The sequence below is a fragment of the Electrona antarctica genome (genome assembly GCF_951216825.1).
Source record: "Electrona antarctica genome assembly, chromosome: 3".
Classification (NCBI taxonomy): domain Eukaryota; kingdom Metazoa; phylum Chordata; class Actinopteri; order Myctophiformes; family Myctophidae; genus Electrona; species Electrona antarctica.
The window spans coordinates 49,681,323-49,704,030 of NC_136808.1; the positions used below are offsets into that span (position 1 = coordinate 49,681,323).

At 39.0% G+C, this 22,708-nt stretch overlaps 2 protein-coding genes across 2 annotated transcripts in view; both read right to left on the reverse strand.

The window, feature by feature from the left end:
- Window positions 1-22,708, reverse strand: part of LOC306920344 (actin, alpha skeletal muscle A) — a 210,110-nt gene that overhangs the window by 37,760 nt on the left and 149,642 nt on the right. The gene's annotated exons all lie outside the window — the stretch shown is intronic.
- LOC306919840 (uncharacterized protein) lies at window positions 7,382-16,450 on the reverse strand (the record flags this gene model as incomplete). The annotated part of the gene is made up of 5 exons (XM_079496390.1): window positions 16,321-16,450; window positions 13,483-13,569; window positions 12,164-13,206; window positions 7,715-7,795; window positions 7,382-7,442 (listed from the first exon to the last, which is right to left on the reverse strand). Exons 3-5 carry the CDS (start codon window positions 13,123-13,125, stop codon window positions 7,382-7,384), a joined length of 1,104 nt encoding a protein of 367 aa, XP_079352516.1. The 5' UTR covers window positions 13,126-13,206; window positions 13,483-13,569; window positions 16,321-16,450.

The following is a 22,708-nucleotide window of genomic DNA, read 5'->3' on the forward strand; positions in this document are numbered from 1 at the left end:
ATATAGTTCACCAACCAAATCATCAACCTGGCCATGCAGTCAAGCATAACATCATAGAAGTCAAGCACAGCTTGGTTAACTAGCCAGGATAGAGTGGTTACATAGTGGTTATATATTTACTAAAAGCAAAAAAAAAAAAAAGAGAAACTAAATGAAAGAAAATGATTAAAATCAAGCCTTTATATTTTTTATTTTCTGTTGGATGAGACCTGCTACTGAGTGTGTCTTTAAGATGTAGGCTATTTTTGGGCTTTTATGACTTTATTGACATAGGACAGGAGTAGACTGACAGGAAATAGGGAGAGAGAAGGGGAGTGACACGTACGCAGCAAAGGTCGTCAGGATTTGAACCTCACATCACATCACATGCTGTGATGCTGGCATAGGGTGCCCGGACCACCACCACCACCACACCTTACTGGGTGTGTCTTAACCGGAAGCACTGGAAGTACCGCCCAAAGAGATGGGTTGATGATTTGTAGATCTTCTACTCTTCTACTCCTGACATCATAGAACTGCTCAACTGCTTGAATGTTGGGTTCAGGACATGCAGATTGAGCTGTTCACACACCTTTTTAACAACATTTATGAACACACCACTAGTGTACACATACCGTACTAGTTGTACATACTGTACTTACTGAGTCTGACAGTACTTCAGTTACAATACTATAAATGTACACTGTAAAAAGTCAACTATATGAAAAAGTGCATGGGGCCTAGCAGACAGTGCAGCATGCCTCTTCCAAGTGGGACCAGATACAAGGGCATGGCTAGTACACAACACTGAGTTGGGCAGTGATATGTAATATGTAATATTATATTACTGATGAGTAATATGTAATATAATAGTACTTTTTAAAGAAGTAATGTAATAAGTAACTTATTACTCCTAAGTAATATTTTCCCAACACTGATGAACCATTCAAAACCAGATATATTTGCAATACACTGTCTACAGCCTCTCTACAGTAAAAGGTTCAATTAAAAATATAATATATTGTATGACATCATCAAAATGGTGTAACAGCTTAAACATTCAAGATTGTTTAGTTACATCTTGTGTGCATTTTTGTTCTGGTTCCTTAAACCTCTCAGCAGCAGCAATACTAATAACAATACACATAAAACAATAACAAAATAATGAATAATCAAAGAATAGCAGCAGTCGCAAACCCGTAAGACAGGATAACACAAGATTCAATACTTTATTGCCATGTCAACAGTTGATTGGAATTTGTTTCAGTGACAGGCTCTCATTGCAGTTACAGGGGATGGTGACAACAAATTGAGCTACACAGCTACAGCCATATTTCGGCGCTGCCCTCAGCTTACTTGCATCAGGAAAATTTAAGAAAAGGAGAAAAAAGGATAGGGGGGGGGGGGCAGAGTTGGGGTGGGGGTGTTGACAGAGAGGGAGGGGGGGGGAGGGTGCATACATCACATCACATTACAATTATATTGTATCGTGCAGGCACAGAATGTTCTTGGGTGGTAGGGGGTTGGGGTGGTGGGGGCGAGGGCGGCGTGTGGTGTACGAGTGTGTGTGAAGTGTTCGTTAAGTTCATTGTTTATGTTTGTGTGTCTTGAGCAGCCCTCCCGGATTTGGATCCCAGGGTCGCGTTGTCTCAAAGTCCAGATAGTGAGAGGAATAACACAGCAAACTGTACAGACGGCGTGGCCTTGATTCCCAGACGAGAGCACTCTCAGTTGGCTGTGTGTGGGGGGGAGGTGGGGGGGGGGATGATTTCTCTCCACTGTCTTCGCCATGAGCCGATTTTTTCCCAGATTGTGGCGAGAAAAGGATTTTTATTCATCCTCTCCTCTATCGAATGTCGCCCGCAGTAAAGTTCCCTGTATAGCAGTCTGACGTTCCAACACAGCCTGTATGTTGGTCCTATAGCGTACTTGAGATGCAAGTTATAATAAACATCAATTTACAGTATGTGTATGTGTAAAAAAAGAAATCTGTATTTAACTCACAGGCTGCTGACCAATGAATGACGCCATCAACTAGGGTTTTGACCCTGTCATGTTTAATGTGGTTTGGTCACTGTCCCAATGGTCTGGTCTTTAATTAACACCAGAGGCACTGTGGCACCTGTTTCATTTCTGCCACCATCATTGGTACAAAGCTGTTTTTTGTTTTGTTCAGGGGCCGCAGGGAACAGGATGAGGACCACTATAACAACACCAGGGAACAGGATGAGGACCACTATAACCATAGACTATAACAACAACAGAGTGTTTGACACAGAGACCAACTGCTTGGCTGCGCACCAGTGTTGTTTTTGGCAGCAAATTTAGATTTTAGTTTTAGTCATAGTCTCTTGAATAGTTTTCATTTAGTTTTAGTCACATTTTTGTCACCTGGAATGTTTTAGTGTTAGTCTAGTTTTAGTCGACTAAATGCCATAAGATTTTAGTCGACTAAAGTGTGTTTGGCCGGCCTTGATGTTGTCGTAATGACTGATTTTACACTTGCTGGAAATAGCCGATCTACAAGATCACAACGCGTCGCGCTTGTATATCTGCTATTTTCAGCATGCAACCAAGTGTATAACGACTTATACTGGATCTCTTGTCCACTAGTCCCTTCCTAACATTTTTGTCTAGTTTTTTGACGAAATTGACAATATATTTAGTCTTAGTTTTAGTCATCATAGCTTAGTTTTCATTTAGTTTCCATTAGGTTTCCTCAGTGAAAAAAGGTAGTCGACGTCTCAACGAACATTTTTCGTCTTAGTTTTAGTCGACGAAAACAACACTGCTGAGCACACCTTCTGCTCAGCTTCCTCCAGAGCCATTCTAGGATCATTCAGCCTTTAACCTACAGTGGAGAGCTGTAGTGGTTGCGACAAGATGCAGTAATCGTAATCAAATAGTTGAACCCAGGCAGTTTTGGGTGTTTTATATGTGTCGTTATATGATGGGAGATTGTATCATCGTCTATGAGGATAGAGGGGATGTACTGTCAATACCGCATTGTACTTATTCCAGAGTCCCGAGCCGAAGGTGACATCTCACCAAGCGGGTGGTCCGCTTGCTCAATCTCCCCGGCCAGTATAGGCTCAAGCTGCCGGATGGCCAGCGTTGAAGCCGTGAGACGTAGTTGTGAAAGCTGGAACTGCAGGCGGGCCCCTGCATTTATCACGATGAAACCCTGTGCAGCTAGCTGGGGTTTAACATTGAGCGCTCGCTCGTTTGCACTTCCGCATTTGACCGCCAAAAATTTGGTGGTCAAATGCAGAAGTAGAGGTGCTTCAAAACGCCACTGAGCAACTTCTATTGAAATGAATAGTGGGGCGCGGGGCTGTCCTCCCTCTATGCTTTATAACTGTAACGAAGGCTTTCACCTCTCCCCCTTTTTTGTCTCCACCAGGCCGAAGGCATGGGGAGAGAGTATGTTTTGCACTCCGTCCGTGTGTGTGTGTGTGTGTGTGTGTCCGTCCGTCCGTCCTTCCGTCCGTCCGTTACCAGCTAATCTCCGGCACCGTTAACCCGGTCGATGCCAAACTTTGCACACACACTCCCTGGATGCCAACGATGAACCTCTGCCCCGCATTTTCCAGAACGGCCTGTTATAGCGCCACCATGAGGCAGCTTTTCACATTTTTTACCTAAAACTGCACCGATCTGCGTGAAACGTTGCATGCACACTCCCTAGAGGCCAAGGAAAACCTTTGACCTGCATTTTCCGCATCTGCCTTTTATAGTGCCACCAGGAGGCCGACTTTTGTAAAACACATTTTTTGATATTACTCCTCCAGATTCTGTCCAAAAATCTCACAAATCGTTACACAGTATCTCTATGGTCATGTGCTCAAGTGGGATCTGTCCGATATTTCATATTCCATCCTAATTGGCTATAATTGGCTTTCACAGTTTGCAAGATTGCCCCGTTTTGAACAAAAGCCTCAAATCATGAACGCAGCATGCAATTTACGTGAAATCTTTCACACATTTTCTTACTAGGCTGAGGAATATATCCCACCCTTTTCACATTGGCCTGTTATAGCGCCACCAACAGGTTGATTTTTGCAAAACACATTTTTGGAACAAAATGCCTCAAATCATCCAATTGCCATCAAAGGCAAACATGTTTATATTACTCCTAAACATTTTGCCAAACATATCACACAGTCCTATCCTCCTGGTGGAGACCTGTGCCCAGAAGGGCACTTTTTCTAGTTTGTCTCTGTGACACCTCTATAGGAGCCTTTAAAAGAAAAGTCAAATGACTAACCAATCATGAAGTGGACAGTCAATCGTTTAATACAAAGCTCTATCGTTTATATTCGGCGTGTCGCAAAACAAGCGTTACGGCAGTCATTTACGCCATGACGCCCTGCAGGCACGCTGCAAATCTATGCTGCTATTACATAACAAACATGGAGAAAGACGATATAGGGGACGAGATTCAGAGCCGGGTAACCAGCCGGTCACTGTTACAAATTTAGGTTTCATGCTGGTCAAATTGATACAGCAAGGGGGTTTACGACAGGGTCCACCTTTTTCATTTCATCAGAACATTTAAAGACGTACAAATATACACATATACTGTAAATAAAGTAAAAAGGGAAATACTGCCTCCGTAGGTGCTCTTTGAGAGTGGTTTTGAAGGAGTCAAGGGATTCACAATTGTCTTATTGGCTGTTTTTTCCCCCACAGTGAAGTGGTCATGTTCAATTAGTCTGTGAAACAGCACCACCCTGTGGTACCTCAGGGTTACTTATTTACAAAACATATATTTCAGCTGTGCTGCCTGCTCCAGTGTACTGCTGTTTGTCCCCTCTCTTGGGCTAAAGCAATGTCTGTGAGTAATCAGATTTTAGGTAATTTTATGTTGTTTGCATGTACAAATATGTTTTACAAGCAGCTACAGTGATTTCTGTGTCTAGCTTTGCTCTGTTTGTCACATGCTTTTTGTATTGTGACAGTAATTTGGAAATGAGGGTATATTTATACACACAGGGCTAACAGCACACAGCTGAACACTGTGGGTAATTAACACAGGATTGGCTCAAGCACAAATGGCACACAGGTGAACAACATTAACAATACACAGGATGGGTGAGTCAAGACAGGAAACACCTGCTAGGGAGCACAGGAAACACTATAATGTCTCTTCAAAATAAAGGAACAAAACGGTCCGATATCTCAAACCCTCACCCTAACCCTAACCTCCCACAGGGCAGCACACCTAAACCTAACCTTAACCCTCTCCCAACCCTAACGCACCCCTCACCAACCTTAATCCAGTCGTTTTAACGCACCCCTCAGCAACCTTAATCCGGCCGTTTTAACGCACCCCTCACCAACCTTAATCCGGTCGTTTTAACGCACCCCTCACCAACCTTAATCCAGTCGGACCAATGCTATGTCTAACCAATGATAAATTCCTCTCTGGTAGCTACAGGCTGCCTGGCACCCCAAATAAGTTCCTCTCTGGTAGCTACAGGCTGCCTGGCACCCCAAATAAGTTCTTCTCTCACAGTACATTTTGCAGAGTACATTTTACTCAATTTGAGTAGGATTTTACTCCCAAAAAGATAGTATTTGGTCCCAGTCCAAATAAGAGTAAAAATTACTGGTCACAGATTTTCAGAGTTATTTCTACTCTATTTAGAGTTTACATTTAACTCCACAAGATGAAATCTTGTGTATTTTTATATGGGAGAACCACTTTTATATGTATTTTTATATGGGATAATATGATAAAGGGGTTGAAAATTATAACGGGGTTGTGACAACCCCGTTATACACGGTTGTGATTTTTTACTGAAGATGGCCACTACACTACCTTTGGTGGTTAAGAGGAGACAACATGCCATGCATTGGATTTAAAAAAATCTGATATATTGTTGAAATAACAAACATAAATTTCACAAATAATTGTTTTCTATCTTTATTCCATGTAACGGAGTTGAGCTGTTATGCTTTACGACCACATGTGAGAGTATAAATTACTGTAAAATAAGGTGTGAGATTGCCTCTTTCTGTAGCATGTTATTCAGAAGACTTGTAGAATGCCACTTCCTGTTCGTGATGTCACTAAAGGGCCAGTTAATTATTGTTATGGAGGGGAGAATGGCTTGTGTAACGGGGTTGAGTGCAATTGGGGGACAGAGCTATATAATGCTATTTTAATGATTAATCATCTATTTATTCAAAAACTAAACATGACCAGCAATAAAGTACCGATAGATGTATATGTGAATGGCATAATTTATGGATTTTTGTAAATTTTTAATATCTCAATATGTCATATCTCAAGTCCACTTTCATCGAAGGCCATTGGGGACATGAAAAAATGGACAAAATAGGGGGTGTCTACTGAAAGAAAACAAGATAATTTCTGATATGAAGATAAAGTCCATGTAATTTTTACACAATATTAAAGGGAACATTTAAATTGATTAAAAAAGCTTTTAAAAATACATTTTGGTGACTCAATCGATAAAATACACCTTAAAAGGTAAGAGGGACTGCAAATCGTACCGGTTTCGTGGAATGACTCCTATATGAGCATGTTCTGCTACAATGATTACATAGATGGCATTTAGTACATATAGTGACCAAATGTATTCCTATGTCTAAACAAGAACATGAATACTGTCACTTCAATTAAACCATTTAATTCACCACCCAGAGTAGGTGTGTGGTGTTTTTATGTAACTTTACAGTTTTCTTTCATCTTAACTCATTTAGGACTGAAATGTTATGTTGCTATATACTGTGTATAGCCATTTCCAGCCATGAAAAACGTGCATGCGTGCGTTTTGGCATTTCCAGGCATGAAAAACGTGCGTTTTGGCATTTCCAGGCATGAAAAACGCGGATGCGCGCGTTTTGGCATTTCCAGGCATGAAAAACGCGCATGCGCGCGTTTTGGCATTTCCAGGCATGAAAAACGTGCATGCGCGTGTTTACGCCAAATCAATTGTAGATTTAGTTGACTAAAAAGAAAGAGTGGATTCTCTTTGGATGTGATCCTCAGTCCGAGGTCTGAGGACCGCGTCTTGACTAAAAAGAAAGAGTGGATTATCTGGATTTCAGTCTCTGTCTCCGTCTCATTTTGTCGTCTAAAAAGAGAGTGGATTATCTGGATTTCAGTCTCTGTCTCTGTCTCATTTTGTCGTCTAAAAAGAGAGAGTGGATTGTCTGTCAAAAAGAAAGAGTGGATTATCTGGATTTCAGTCTCTGTCTCTGTCTCATTTTGTCGTCTAAAAAGAAAGAGTGGATTATCTGGATTAGTCCTCTGTCTCTTGTCTCTGTCTCTAGCTTGTAGATCTGCTATTTTCAGCAAGTGTAAAAACATCATTAAATTGGCATCAAGGCCCTGACTAAAAAGAAAGAGTGGATTTTCTGGATTTAATCCTCAATCCTCGGTCTGAGTCTTGACTTGTCTTGAACCGCCATCCTCTGGCACCAGAGGACCACTGCCATAACCAGTGAACCACCATGAGACTCTTGGCATTAGATTTCGGGTATATTTCTAGTGCACTCAGTGGGAACCTTTTCCATCTGTTAGATCCAAAAGTGCTACTTGAAGCGCTCTATACGGCCATAGTCAGAACCTATGTTTTATACAAAAGGAACTGCGAGGATTCACTTAAGAGGGTACTTTTTTCATTTGTATTCTTCTCTGAGGGCAAAAAAACACTCACCCACTCAATCCCTGTATACTATGGGGAAAATGTGGGAATCATACCTGGGACCACCAGCACACTGGACCAGCACACTAGCCAACTGAGCTAAGCAGAGGACATGTGTAGACTGTGTCCGGTCTACCCTAGGACAATCACACAATCACAGGGAAAAAATCAAGCTAGACTATCTGTTCTTTCCATTGATTTTGAGTACTCTGAGGTAGCAGCATTGTTTCCTTTGTGATGTTGCACATTTGATTCGTGTCAAGAGCAGAGATGTTGCAGTTTTACTAACACAATTGTAACAGAGTTAGAAATATTAATGTCTACACAATCATACTCTAGACTGTTCATCTGTGGAACAAAGAGTGATTCATATGATGACATAAAGTACAAACTGTGTCAGAACTTTGGTTCCTACCTAGTTTCATGCACGGTGCACGTACCGTGAACGGCCACTAGGCGGAGCCATGGTACAGTGTAATACAGTGGAACAGCTACACTGCGATCTCATCAAAGCCTAACTTCACTGAATCATTTTAAATAGAAACTTTGAAACCATTTGATGAATCAAATCTAACAACTCAATGTCTTCCACTGTGTCAAACCATTGTGATTGATGCTGCATTAAACTACGTTTACTGGGGACCCCCTGGAAATCCCCCGACTTGAGAAGCACTGGTAGCCTATACATTCTAAACATTTGTATTCAGTCAGCTTTTATGATTGTCGCTATGAGCTTGTAGGTCTGCTATTTTTCAATAACTAAAGTATAACATAATGCCTAAAACCTTATGTTTCTATGTCAGTGGTTCTCAATATTTCATGTCAAGGACCCCAAAAATGTTATGAAATAGGCCGCCGACCCCCATCTGCACATTTTCACGATTTTTCAAAAATAGCAGACCTACAAGTTCACAGCGCGGCACTCGGTGCCGCTTGTAGATTTTTCAACAGCTAAAGCATAACATAATGCTTAAAACACCAAAAGGGGTTCCCGTTCAGAATGGGTTAATTAGACTTGACGTAGATCTCAACGGCCGAGGAAGTGGCCAAATGAGTGGCCTACATTCATTTTCAGAGCATGTTTTTTTTAAATTATTATTATCCCACAATTTTGTAATCCATGTTTTTGCCTGGTGCCAATTGCCTGAAATGTAATCCTGGGAGCTACTCTTAGAACATGTTTATTTCAGTGATCAATCAATACATCGTGTTGTGGCTTGGATCAAAAATACACTTTTGTTTTGCATTAAATTGTTTATAATGTTAATCTTATATCATTACAATCAATTAAAATCTTGTGTTTAGCCAATTATTTGTGGGCTTTACCATCACTGTCCATCGGTCGGCCCCGGACCACAGGTTGAGAATAGCTGTGTTAGGGAGTTTAACCAATACAATACACAATACATTACTGAGCAAACAAGCAAAACATCTGCCAAATATCAATAGAACATTATGTATGAATCTAAAGCTAAGCAGTGTTGGGCAAGCTACTCAGGAACAGTAATAAGTTACTAATTCATTATTACTCCTTTAAAACTAACAAATAAATAAATAAATGTTTGACCCACGTTTTTGTCATGACCTGCACAAACACGTTGCGTCTTGATTTTGCAGGTTATGTTAAAAAGAAATACAGATCTAAACTGCATGTGTTGATAGCTCGTAGATCTTTATATTTTGCTTGTGACAACCTCCTACTGTTACAAATATGTGAATGAATGTGCAACACTGCAAAGGTGAGTGAAATTACTTTGAATAGTGTTATTATCCATCCACAATGTGACCATTAACAGGTGATCATCATCGTTTAACCTATGTGCATTTTAACCTGCTAGTGAAAGAACGTGTTTCTTCGCTATTTACATTCGAAAGTGCTTGAAATGAAACACAATCACAACCCTATTGGAAGGAATTCCACACCCGAGTGCTGCTCATTCCTTCAGAACAATAGAAGCTGGTGTTCTATGGAGGAACAACAGCTTGCTGCATGTGAGGAGACTCTTCAATGAGCTCCATTCATTCTTTTATAATTCAAAACATTTTCAGAGGTAAACATGACCTTTAGTCTTCATAACACACAAGGACACATGTGTGGTCACAGTTAACTAAAACTTCCCAAATATGTAAACCAAATAACATATTCACTACAATATCTAACTAAAGTCAAGTTTTATTCTTTGGCCATTTATTATATGATCCATTCTACCGAATTCGTTCAAATTGCAGTCCCACAATGTAAAATATATATTTTTTTAAACAATTAAGTAGTCAGACCTTACATGTACGTACAAATATCATCTTATCTATTTAATCACATTACATTAAAACAAAAGTAGTAGTAGTTTTCTACCAAACACTCTCCAACTGGTGACTTTATAGACCTGGTTCAGACTTTGCATTTCAAATGTTCAATACATCTTAGGTGTCGATGGGCTGGTTCTGCATTTGCATCCTGGATGATCAAAAGTGGAATCTCATAATGCAGTTAAATGTCCCCAAAGAGAACAATCACTACCACCTCTAATAGGGGGAAAGAAATAAGGCTGTCTAATATTAATCATTTGTTTTGTAACCATGTTATTACTAAAAGGAACAACTCAAGAGTCTCAATTGAACAAGGACATTTAACTTTATGTACTTTTGTAGATCGGCTATTTTCAAATGGCCAAAATGTATATAGGGCAAGTGATACATGCATATGTTTTGTAATAATAATCATCATGTAACTAGTAACAAAAGTTAACAAATAAATGTAGTGGAGTATAAGTACAATAGGCATATTTGCCTCTGAGATGTAGTGAAGTAGACGTAAAAGTACTCGCTTCACACAGGTGTGATTGTATACTTGTATTGTTTTAACTATTGTGTATACCTTATATTCATTGCCATGTAGGCCTATACTGTCCTTATTTTGCCATGTCCTATATTATCTGTACTGCAATTGCTGTACCTTATTAATATTTTTCATTGTTTTTATTTAGACTATTTGAGTACTATAGACGACTAACAGCTTAAGTCCAAATTTTATTCTGACCCCTCCAGGAAAAGGCCTCGTTGTCCTGACCCCTTATCCATCATTTATACATTATGGATAATTAGTGTGGACTTAACTGTTATTCGTCTATAGTACGAGCGGAACACACAAAGCCAGGCGTTGGTCTCAAAAAAGAAACCACAGCCAACAAGAAATGGGGAAAGAAATCGCACACGAATGTTGCTGTGTTTTGGATCCCTGGCATCAAAGCTGCTCTGTAAAGACACATACAGTATATCTAAGTTACATTGAATTGCAATAAATGTAGCAATAATAGCAATAACACATGTCAGGTTAATAGTTTTTTATTGTGGGTAAGTAAAAACAAGAAATAATACAATGCATCAATTACAGTCCAAGTACCAAGGAAACAATAAGAACATATTTGTTGAGTGGCTGACCAAGCGACCAAATATTCTGTGATCCCAATACTATGTCCAAAAAGAGACGTTTATATACACTCAAAACTGTGTTGAAAATAACATTATGATTAGTATATATGTAACTAGCATGTAGTATGACTGTAACTTCAAAAAGCAAAACATGAAGCCTATAAAAAACAACAAAAATGCATCTAATAATAGCCTAAATAAGGACAAATATTAAAAAGATGTGCACAAAAAAAGGTTACACTGAATTATTTTATGTAGGCTAAACGATAAGAAATAACCCATTTAGGACTGAGGCCAATTCTAAAAATGCCTTTTACATCCTGACATAGGTTTGCTGAAAACCTTTAAATATTTATTCAAAAATGACACAATGTTGCTATATACTGTTCATAGCAACTACCCCAAAAGGTGTTACCGTCCTGTAAGGTATAGTTACAAAAGGGGTTCCCGTACTTAATTGGATAAAGAACAGTCTAAATGAATTCCATTTCACTGCGTGTGTGCATTTAGGAACACCAGCTGACTGACTTTTGTTGGATTCATCCTCTCTGAATTCTCTAAAATCAGCTCCTCTGAGTTGCCAAAGAGACTCTCTGATGCTACTAAAAATAAGAGTTCATTCAAACAATATGTTAAGTTTACTTGCAATTAATCATCGCCATCCTCTTAATCTAAAATCAGCATGCTCATATACATGTAATGTGTTTAAAACAATAATAAATCTTAATAAACAATTGCTTTAAAATACCATATGGATCATCATGATAGACACATTACTTAGGTTTCTCTCCAGTATGAATTCTCTGGTGTGTTTTAAGGCTTGCCATTTGAGAGAAGTGTTGTCCACACTGATCACATCCATAGGGTTTCTCTCCAGTGTGAATTCTCTGGTGTGTTTTAAGGTTTGACATTTGAGAGAAGTGTTTTCCACACTGATCACATCCATAGGGTTTCTCTCCAGTGTGAATTCTCTGGTGTGTTTTAAGGCTTGCCATATGAGAGAAGTGTTGTCCACACTGATCACATCCATAGGGTTTCTCTCCAGTGTGAATTCTCTGGTGTGTTTTAAGGCTGACCATGTGAGAGAAGTGTTGTCCACAATGATCACATCCATAGGGTTTTTCTCCAGTGTGAATTCTCTGGTGTGTTTTAAGGCTGTGCATGTGAGTGAAGTGTTGTCCACACTGATCACATCCATAGGCTCTCTCTCCAGTGTGAATTCTCTGGTGTGTTTTAAGGCTGTGCATGTGAGTGAAGTGTTGTCCACACTGATCACATCCATAGGGGTTTTCTCCAGTGTGAATTCTCTGGTGTGTTTTAAGGCTGTGCATGTGAGTGAAGTGTTGTCCACACTGATCACATCCATAGGGTTTCTCTCCAGTGTGAATTCTCTGGTGTGTTTTAAGGTTTGACATTTTAGAGAAGTGTTTCCCACACTGATGACATCCATAGGGTTTTTCTCCAGTGTGAATTCTCTGGTGTGTTTTAAGGCTGTGCATGCAAGTGAACTGTTGTCCACACTGATCACATCCATAGGGTTTCTCTCCAGTGTGGATTCTCTTGTGTTTTTGAAGGTGTGACATTTGAGAGAAGTGTTGTCCACACTGATCACATCCATAGGGTTTTTCTCCAGTGTGGATTCTCTTGTGTTTTTGAAGGTGTGACATTTGAGAGAAGTGTTGTCCACACTGATCACATCCATAGGGTTTCTCTCCAGTGTGAATTCTCTGGTGTGTTTTAAGGTTGACCATGTGAGAGAAGTGTTGTCCACACTGATCACATCCATAGGGTTTTTCTCCAGTGTGAATTCTCTGGTGTGTTTTAAGGCTGTGCATGTGAGTGAAGTGTTGTCCACACTCATCACATCCATAGGGTTTCTCTCCAGTGTGGATTCTCTTGTGTTTTTGAAGGTTTGACATTTGAGAGAAGTGTTTCCCACACTGATCACATCCATAGGGGTTCTCTCCAGTGTGGATTTTCTTGTGTTTTTGAAGGCTGGCAATGTGAGAGAAGTGTTGTCCACACTGATCACATCCATAGGGTTTTTCTCCAGTGTGAATTATCTGGTGTGTTTTAAGGCTGTTCATGTGAGAGAAGTGTTGTCCATTCCCATCCAACACTGAATTAGAATCAGGCAAAGGAAATATTGTTTAGAGGTAGGCACTACTTCATAGACTTAAAAATAGCAAAACTAGCTAATTATCACAATTATTATTTTTACCAGATATTTATAATTTGTTTCTACAATCTACATTGTTGTGCATTTTAGAAAAACAAGGTTGTCTTTTAAATCAATACTAATGTTAAATCAAAACAAATGCACATGACTAGATAAAACACACCCTTATGACATGCTGTAGCCTATATACCCATATAGACACAGTAAGTAACTTACAGAGGTCTTGGTGATCATTGGGTCCTCCCTGTTGAGCAGAATTGTTCCTGGTGTCAAGAGAGTTCATCTTCACCTGAAGCCTGGAGTCTACAGTCAGATGAGATCAGAAATGGTTGATATCCTGGAAGAGTTGTGGATAACAGACTAACTAACTACAAACTCTTCTTATACTAGAGAGCCTGAGTTGGAAACATTAACTGCTTGGTATTGATTGGCCAAAGAGGAGAACAATAGAACCATCCACCAATCACAACCGAACAAACTGCTGCATGTGCGCCACCCCTCTCTATCTCCTCCCCCAGGTCATGTTCTATGCAACATTCTAGAGATTAACTGCTAACTGTGAGATTTCTTTGTACGATTCATGTTTAATGAATCTAACTATATCCAAATTATGATACATTGACGTGATACATCATATTAGTATGTGAATGTGACTAAAGTCAAAGCAGGAGTGAGCATAAATCTAAAAGAACAGAATCAAAGCATATCAAAAACGTGATTATTATCACAATTATTTGATAGTAAATTTCAACAAGGCAATTCAATATAAATGTTACAGGTCCCAGGTTTGGGTACCCGAGGTGCAGTTTATAGATTACCCTGGAATACAGGACACAGGAATGAACAGAAACGTGTCGTCTCTTTGGCAAGATCCATTAGATAATTTATTTACTCAAACTGTTTGTCTTTCTTTCTTTTCTATTTTCCATTGTATTTTCAATGTTCATATTTTGTCTTTTCAACAATAATCATACACTATAACATTCATGTCATTGCAATACATTCACATTCCATAACACCATTCTTATTCTACAGCATATCCCATATTTTCTCTTTACATCTCTTTTTACTTTACAGTATAATACTACCGTAAATCCTCCAATAAAGGCCTCCTTTCTATTAATTACCGGGCCCCTATTAATCACCAGGGATGGCTCCTTTTATGAGCCGTTTTTTTTTGTGTTTTTTTTTTTTCAAGTGCCGTATCTGTTACCTTCGCTGCTCTGGCTGGCTGTGCCTGTCACGTCAGTGTCCACTGTCCAGCCGGTGGCCGCGGTGCTCGGCTCGCGCACAATACATTACAACTACAAAGTAAACTTCGGGAGAGAACGCCAATAAGCACTGTTCATGGCCACCGACAATAAAACTACCGGTAATGAGCGCAGCAGTCTAACTGCGGAGGAGGGCAAACAAAGCAAGTGAAATCTATCCCACAGCCTACTAGGCTACAATGAGTGAGTAATGAGTTTGTGACACGATGTGCTGCGCGCCCGCAGATCTGCCCTTCATGCAACGAACGTTGGTTCTATAAACGGCAGATCGCGGAGCGCATGGGGCTATTGGGGCTGCAGCAGCCCCAATGCGCGTTGTGGATCTGTCGTTTTATGGATCATGGAACGAACGAACGTACCGGTATGCTGTTAGCTTGTTGCTAACGGGACCCCCCTCCCTCCCTCTCTCTCTCGTTAGAGAGAGACGCTCTCTCTAACACGTCTCTCTCTAACACACGTTAGAGAGAGACGCTCTCTCTCTCTCTCTCTCTCGTTGAAGCCTTGGATTTTTACAGTCTATGGTTGGATCACTGCAGTGTTGCACTGTTAGGATTTGATATTATATGAAATAGCCTATCATACATTTTATTTTAATGTTATTATTTGCATCTGAACTTGTCAGTAGCCTAACTGTAGGCCTTTACCACAGTACTGTGGTAGTCTATCTCAGTTGAAGTTATATACCGGTATATTTGTGACCAGATTTGACTGAGGGACTGCCATTGTATTTTTATTTTTTTCATGTCTGAAAGCAGGGAATTATATAATTCCCTGCTTTCAGACATGAAAAAAATAAAAATATAGCTTCAAATGACTGACATTGGTTGTTCAAGTTAAATTGATGTGTTGATGTTATTGAAATGAAATGAAATCTATATTTACCCAGGGTATCTGGGCTAAGCTCAAGAACTTGTTTCCAGCCAGGCCCTGCTCATAGAACACATTTCATCGTAGTGGTTCAATGCCTTGTTCAAGGGCACTTCAGCGGTGGTAATTTTAACGTGTCGGACGGCTGATTCGAACTAGGAACCTTCCGGTATCAAGACCGCGCCGCTATCCGTTCGGCCACCGCTGCCACAATTCACCATATTATTCACCATAGGCAATATGCCAATAATGGAAAAACAGTTAAAATGACCATTGAGCACCTGCAACTGCACTGTTTAATATTTCATGAGGACTTGGTTTCAATAGGCTAAATTTTACTGGGTTCTAACTGACCCAAAATGTGATTTGTTCATTATGATCAGTTTGAAAAGTAGAAATAAAGGCCTCCTTCTTATAGCTGCCTCCTTCCAATAATAGTCCGGTATCGGGATCGGTTGAGACAAATAATAACCCGGGTTCCTAAAAGAGGATTTACGGTAGGCCTATATACACTCTTAAATACCATTGCAGTCACTGCATTGTTATGGCAAGGCACATTGTGTGGCTAGCTGCACTGCTAAAGTGCTAGCAGAAAGTAGACAGTAGGCCTAGAGCTAATACTAACAACTGACACTGAACTGGGCCATACTAAACACATTTTCATAGTAGCTAATTCAAATACAAAACGAAATCATTAAACACACATTCTGACTCTTTTCTGTTGACAAAACTTACAAAGCTGTTTCAAAAATAATAAAACAATAAACTGTGCAGGAACCCACATTGCATTACTTCACACAGTCATTAAATCAACACAAAACGTCATCATCTTTACATCAAACTGAAGCTAAGTGAATTATCTTCATCATGGAATTATTTGTGTTGCAAATACAGTGGTTTTGAGGTCATAACTAACCTGGAATACAGGACACAGGAATGAACAACAGAAACGTGTCGTCTCTTTGGCAAGATCCATTAGATAATGGCGTCTTGCAGGAAATCACGTCAGTACACTGTGGAGAAGTGGTTCCCTAGCCTGGGCACCATTTCATTTGGGTATATGATCCTGTCGCGAGCGGATGATAGTCGACAGGCAGGAACAACAGGCGGCAACATCCTTTTCCCTCAAACCGATTTTTCTCAATAAAAGCTACAGGCTACGAGAGCTTTTATCGAGAAAATGAAAAGGAAGTTGCCATAGATATATATAAAGTTACCGCCTGTTGTTCCTGCCTGATCGACTACAAAACAATACTACAACATGACGTAACGATATCATCCGCTCCCGACAGGATCATACGGACTTTTGAAACAGAGACCAGGCTTTCCTCCGAGGTGGTGGAAAGTCTGGTGAGGCGAGGTTAGTGGTTCCCCCAGCATGTAACAGACGGACACTGCCCCCTACTGTCCATAGTGGCTATTATTCAAAACATGTATGTCACAGTATTAAACTTGTTCACATGAATCATCAATACTATAAAAATAAAACGAATTACACAAATAAACAATCACTCTTTTGCTGGTGCCACATAAACATAACATAAGTTACATTTTTAATATAACAAAAACAAGTGCAGATGAGAAAGAAAGTGGAAATAATCAAAGGCAGTGGGAAACAGAACAGTCTTTAATTGTGATTTAAAATAAATATGAGTGGCAGCATACCTGCTGTTTTCTGAGACTTTGTTCCAGATATGTGGTACATTAAAAACTAAATGTTGCTGGTCTAAAATAAACCTTAAAAACCTTAAAGTAGTATAGTTCATAACAAAAATAACTAATAATAATGCAGTTAAATGCAATATTAAAAATGAAAATAAATAAGGCTGTCTAATATTAATCATTTGTATGCTATTACTAAAAGGAACATGTGGACTCCAGAGTCTCCATCAATAGCACAATTGAACAAGGATTTGTTTTAACTTCATGTACTTTACTATTTTCAAATGGCCAAAATGTATATAGGGCTGAAGTGATACATGTAGGCCTATATGTTTTGTAATAATAATCATCATGTAACTAGTAACAAAAGTTTTCAAATAAATGTAGTGGAGTAAAAGTACCATAGTATGGCAAGCCATAGGCCTATTTGCCTCTGAGATGTAGTGGAGTAGAAGTAAAAGTACTCGCTTCACACAGGTGTGATTTTATACTTATGTTTTAACTATGTGTGTGTGTATACCTTAATCTCCAATGCCATGTATACTGTCCTTATTTTGCCATGTCCTATATTATCTGTACTGCAATTGCTGTACCTTAATAACATCAGGTAGGGTAATAACATCTTAGATAAATGCTATGGCAATATTAAGAACGCCTATACAGCCAAGGCTAAACCTCCCTTGGCCAATGCAGATCATAATGTTGTTAATTTAATTCCCACATATAAGTCACTGCTTAAGAGCAGTAAACCACAGGTTAAAACTATTTATGTGTGGAACAACGATGGCATCGAAACGTTGAAGGGATGTTTTTGTTGCACTGACTGGAGCCTCTTCCATAGCTTAAACCTGGAGGAGACTACAGATACTATGACAGAGTATATTACATTCTGTAAAGATAATGTGTTGACTAAAAAGACTATAGCTATGTACCCCAATAATAAACCCCAATTCATTTCAAGGGAAATTAAATAATGCATAGTTAAGAAACAAAGGGCATTCAAGAGCGGGGACCTTGTAACTATCGCACACGAATGTTGCTGTGTTTTGGATCCCTGGCATCAAAGCTGCTCTGTAAAGACACATACAGTATATCTAAGTTGCAATAAATGTAGCAATAATATCTATAAAAAACACATGTCAGGTTAATAGTTTTTTATTGTGGGTAAGTATAAACAAGAAATAATACAATGCATCAATTACAGTCCCAGTACCAAGGAAACAATAAGAACATATTTGGGCAGAGTGGCTGACCAAGCGACCAAAGATTCTGTGATCTCAATACTATGTCCAAAAGGAGACGTTTATACGCTCAAAACTTGTGGTGAAAATAACATTATGATTAGTATTTATGTAACTAGCATGTAGTATGATTGTAACTTCAAAAAGCAAAACATGAAGCCTAAAAAAATGCATCTAATGATAGCCTAAATAAGGACAAATATATAAAAATAAATCAATGTGTCCTTAATTGGATAAAGAACAGTCTAAATGAATTCCATTTCACTGCGTGTGTGCATTTAGGAACACCAGCTGACTGACTTTTGTTGGATTCATCCGATCCAATCTCTCTGAAATCTCTAAAATCAGCTCCTCTATCAGAGACTCTCTGATACTACTAAAAATAAGAGTTCATTCAAACAATGTTAAGTTTACTTGCAATTAATCATCACATCTGGAAACATTTGTTTGATCCTCAGTCCGAGGACCGCGACTTGACTAAAAAGAAAGAGTGGATTATCTGGATTTCAGTCTCTGTCTCTGTCTCATTTTGTCGTCTAAAAAGAGAGTGGATTATCTGGATTTCAGTCTCTGTCTCATTTTGTCGTCTAAAAAGAGAGTGGATTATCTGGATTTCAGTCTCTGTCTCTGTCTCATTTTGTCGTCTAAAAAGAAAGAGTGGATTGTCTCTGTCAAAAAGAAAGTGGATTATCTGGATTTCAGTCTGTCTCTGTCTCATTTTGTCGTCTAAAAAGAAAGAGTGGATTATCTGGATTAGTCCTCTGTCTCTTGTCTCTGTCTCTAGCTTGTAGATCTGCTATTTTCAGCAAGTGTAAAAACATCATTAAATTGGCATCAAGGCCCTGACTAAAAAGAAAGAGTGGATTTTCTGGATTTAATCTCAAGACTCAAGAGTCTTGACTTGTCTTGAACCGCCATCCTCTGGCACCAGAGGACCACTGCCATAACCAGTGAACCACCATGAGACACTTTTGGCATTAGATTTTGGGTATATTTCTAGTGCACTCAGTGGGAACCTTTTCCATCTGTTAGATCCAAAAGTGCTACTTGAAGCGCTCTATAGGGCCATAGTCAGAACCTATTTTTTATACAAAAGGCACCGCGAGGATTCACTTAAGAGGGTACTTTTTTCATTTGTATTCTTCTCTGAGGGCAAAAAAAACACTCACCCACTCAATCCCTGTATACTATGGGGAAAATGTGGGAATCATACCTGGGACCACCAGCACACTGGACCAGCACACTAGCCAACTGAGCTAAGCAGAAGACATGTGTAGACCGTGTCCGGTCTACCCTAGGACAATCACACAATCACAGGGAAAAAATCAAGCTAGACTTTCTGTTCTTTCCATTGATTTTGAGTACTCTGAGGTAGCAGCATTGTTTCCTTTGTGATGTTGCACATTTGATTCGTGTCAAGAGCAGAGATGTTGCAGTTTTACTAACACAAGTGTAACAGAGTTAGAAATATTAATGTCTACACAATCATATTCTAGACTGTTCATCTGTGGAACAAAGAGTGATTCATATGATGACAAAGTACAAACTGTGTCAGAACTTTGGTTCCTACCTAGTTTCATGCACGGTGCACGTACCGTGAACGGCCACTAGGCGGAGCCATGGTACAGTGTAATACAGTGGAACAGCTACACTGCGATCTCATCAAAGCCTAACTTCACTGAATCATTTTAAATAGAAACTTTGAAACCATTTGATGAATCAAATCTAACAACTCAATGTCTTCCACTGTGTCAAACCATTGTGATTGATGCTGCATTAAACTACGTTTACTGGGGACCCCCTGGAAATCCCCCGACTTGAGAAGCACTGGTAGCCTATACATTCTAAACATTTGTATTCAGTCAGCTTTTATGATTGTCGCTATGAGCTTGTAGGTCTGCTATTTTTCAATAACTAAAGTATAACATAATGCCTAAAACCTTATGTTCCTATGTCAGTGGTTCTCAATATTTCATGTCAAGGACCCCAAAAATGTTATGAAATAGGCCGCCGACCCCCATCTGCACATTTTCACGATTTTTTAAAAATAGCAGACCTACAAGTTCACAGCGCGGCACTCGGTGCCACGCTGTGAGCTTGTAGGTCTGCTGTTTTTCAATAGCTAAAGTATAACATAATGCCTAAAACCTCATGTTTCTATGTCAGTGGTTCTCAATATTTCATGTCAAGGACCCCAAAAATGTTATGAAATAGGCCGCCGACCCCCATCTGCACATTTTCACGATTTTTCAAAAATAGCAGACCTACAAGTTCACAGCGCGGCACTCGGTGCCGCTTGTAGATCTGCTATTTTTCAACAGCTAAAGCATAACATAATGCTTAAAACACCAAAAGGGGTTCCCGTCCAGAATGGGTTAATTAGACTTGACGTAGATCTCAACGGCCGAGGAAGTGGCCAAATGAGTGGCCTGCATTCATTTTCAGAGCATGTTTTTTTTTATTATTATTATCCCACAATTTTGTAATCCATGTTTTCACCTGGTGCGAACATAGAGTTAAAAGAACGGGCGCGATGCATGTTCACAACTTACTAGATGCTATATCTTTATAATTTTTATATATATTTTAAAGTATTATCAGTTATCGGTATCGGTCTTGAGAAGCAGGATGTTATCAATATCGGTTAAAAAAAGTAATGGTGATGGGCCATTACGTACATTTTCAATTCCATACTTTTACTTGTAACGGAGTAGTTCTAAATTGCAGTATTGGTACTTTTACTTAAGTAAAACAATTGAGTACTTTTTCCACCACTGTATGCCTATCCGTTGGCCAGGTATAGTAGTGACTCATCACAGCCAAAATGGCGCACCCCCCGAATTTGCATACCAAAGGTGCGAGGTTTGCAAGCCCTATTGCCTGAAATGTAATCCTGGGAGCTACTCTTAGAACATGTTAATTTCAGTGATCAATCAATACATCGTTGTGGCTTGGACAAAAATACACTTTTATTTTGCATTAAATTGTTTATAATGTTAATCTTATATCATTACAATCAATTACAATATTGTGTATGTGAGGAGACTCTTCAATGAGCTCCATTCATTCTTTTATAATTCAAAACATTTTCAGGTAAACATGACCTTTAGTCTTCATAACACACAAGGACACATGTGTGTGGTCACAGTTAACTAAAACTTCCCAAATATGTAAACCAAATAACATATTCACTACAATATCTAACTAAAGTCAAGTTTTATTCTTTGGCCATTTATTATGAGCCATTCTACCGAATTCGTTCAAATTGTAGTCCCACAATGTCAAATATATATTTTTTAAAAAGATTAAGTAGTCAGACCTTACATGTACGTACCAATATCATCTTATCTATTTAATCACAATACATTAAAACAAAAGTAGTAGTAGTTTTCTACCAAACACTCTCCAACTGGTGACTTTATAGACCTGGTTCAGACTTTGTATTTCAAATGTTCAATACATCTTAGGTGTCGATGGGCTGGTTCTGCATTTGCATCCTGGATGATCAAAAGTGGAATCTCATAATGCAGTTAAATGTCCCCAAAGAGAACAATCACTACCTCTAATAGGGGGAAAGAAATAAGGCTGTCTAATATTAATCATTTGTTTTGTAACCATGTTATTACTAAAAGGAACAACTCAAGAGTCTCCATCAATAGCACAATTGAACAAGGACATTTAACTTTATGTACTTTACTACTTTTGTAGATCGGCTATTTTCAAATGGCCAAAATGTATATAGGGCAAGTGATACATGCATATGTTTTGTAATAATAATCATCATGTAACTAGTAACAAAAGTTATCAAATAAATGTAGTGGAGTAAAAGTACAATAGGCATATTTGCCTCTGAGATGTAGTGAAGTAGATGTAAAAGTACTCGCTTCACACAGGTGTGATTGTATACTTATGTTTTAACTATTGTGTATACCTTATATTCATTGCCATGTAGGCCTATACTGTCCTTATTTTGCCATGTCCTATATTATCTCTACTGCAATTGCTGTACCTTAATATTTTTCATTGGTTTTATTTAGACTATTTGAGTACTATAGACGACTAACAGTTTAAGTCCAAATTGTATTCTGACCCATTTATACATTATGGATAATTAGTGTGGACTTAAACTGTTATTCGTCTATAGTACGAGCGGAACACACAAAGCCAGGCGTTGGTCTCAAAAAAGAAACCACAGCCAACAAGAAATGGGGAAAGAAATCGCACACGAATGTTGCTGTGTTTTGGACCCCTGGCATCAAAGCTGCTCTGTAGACACATACAGTATATCTAAGTTACATTGAATTGCAATAAATGTAGCAATAATAGCAATAACACATGTCAGGTTAATAGTTTTTTGTTGTGGGTAAGTAAAAACAAGAAATAATACAATGCATCAATTAC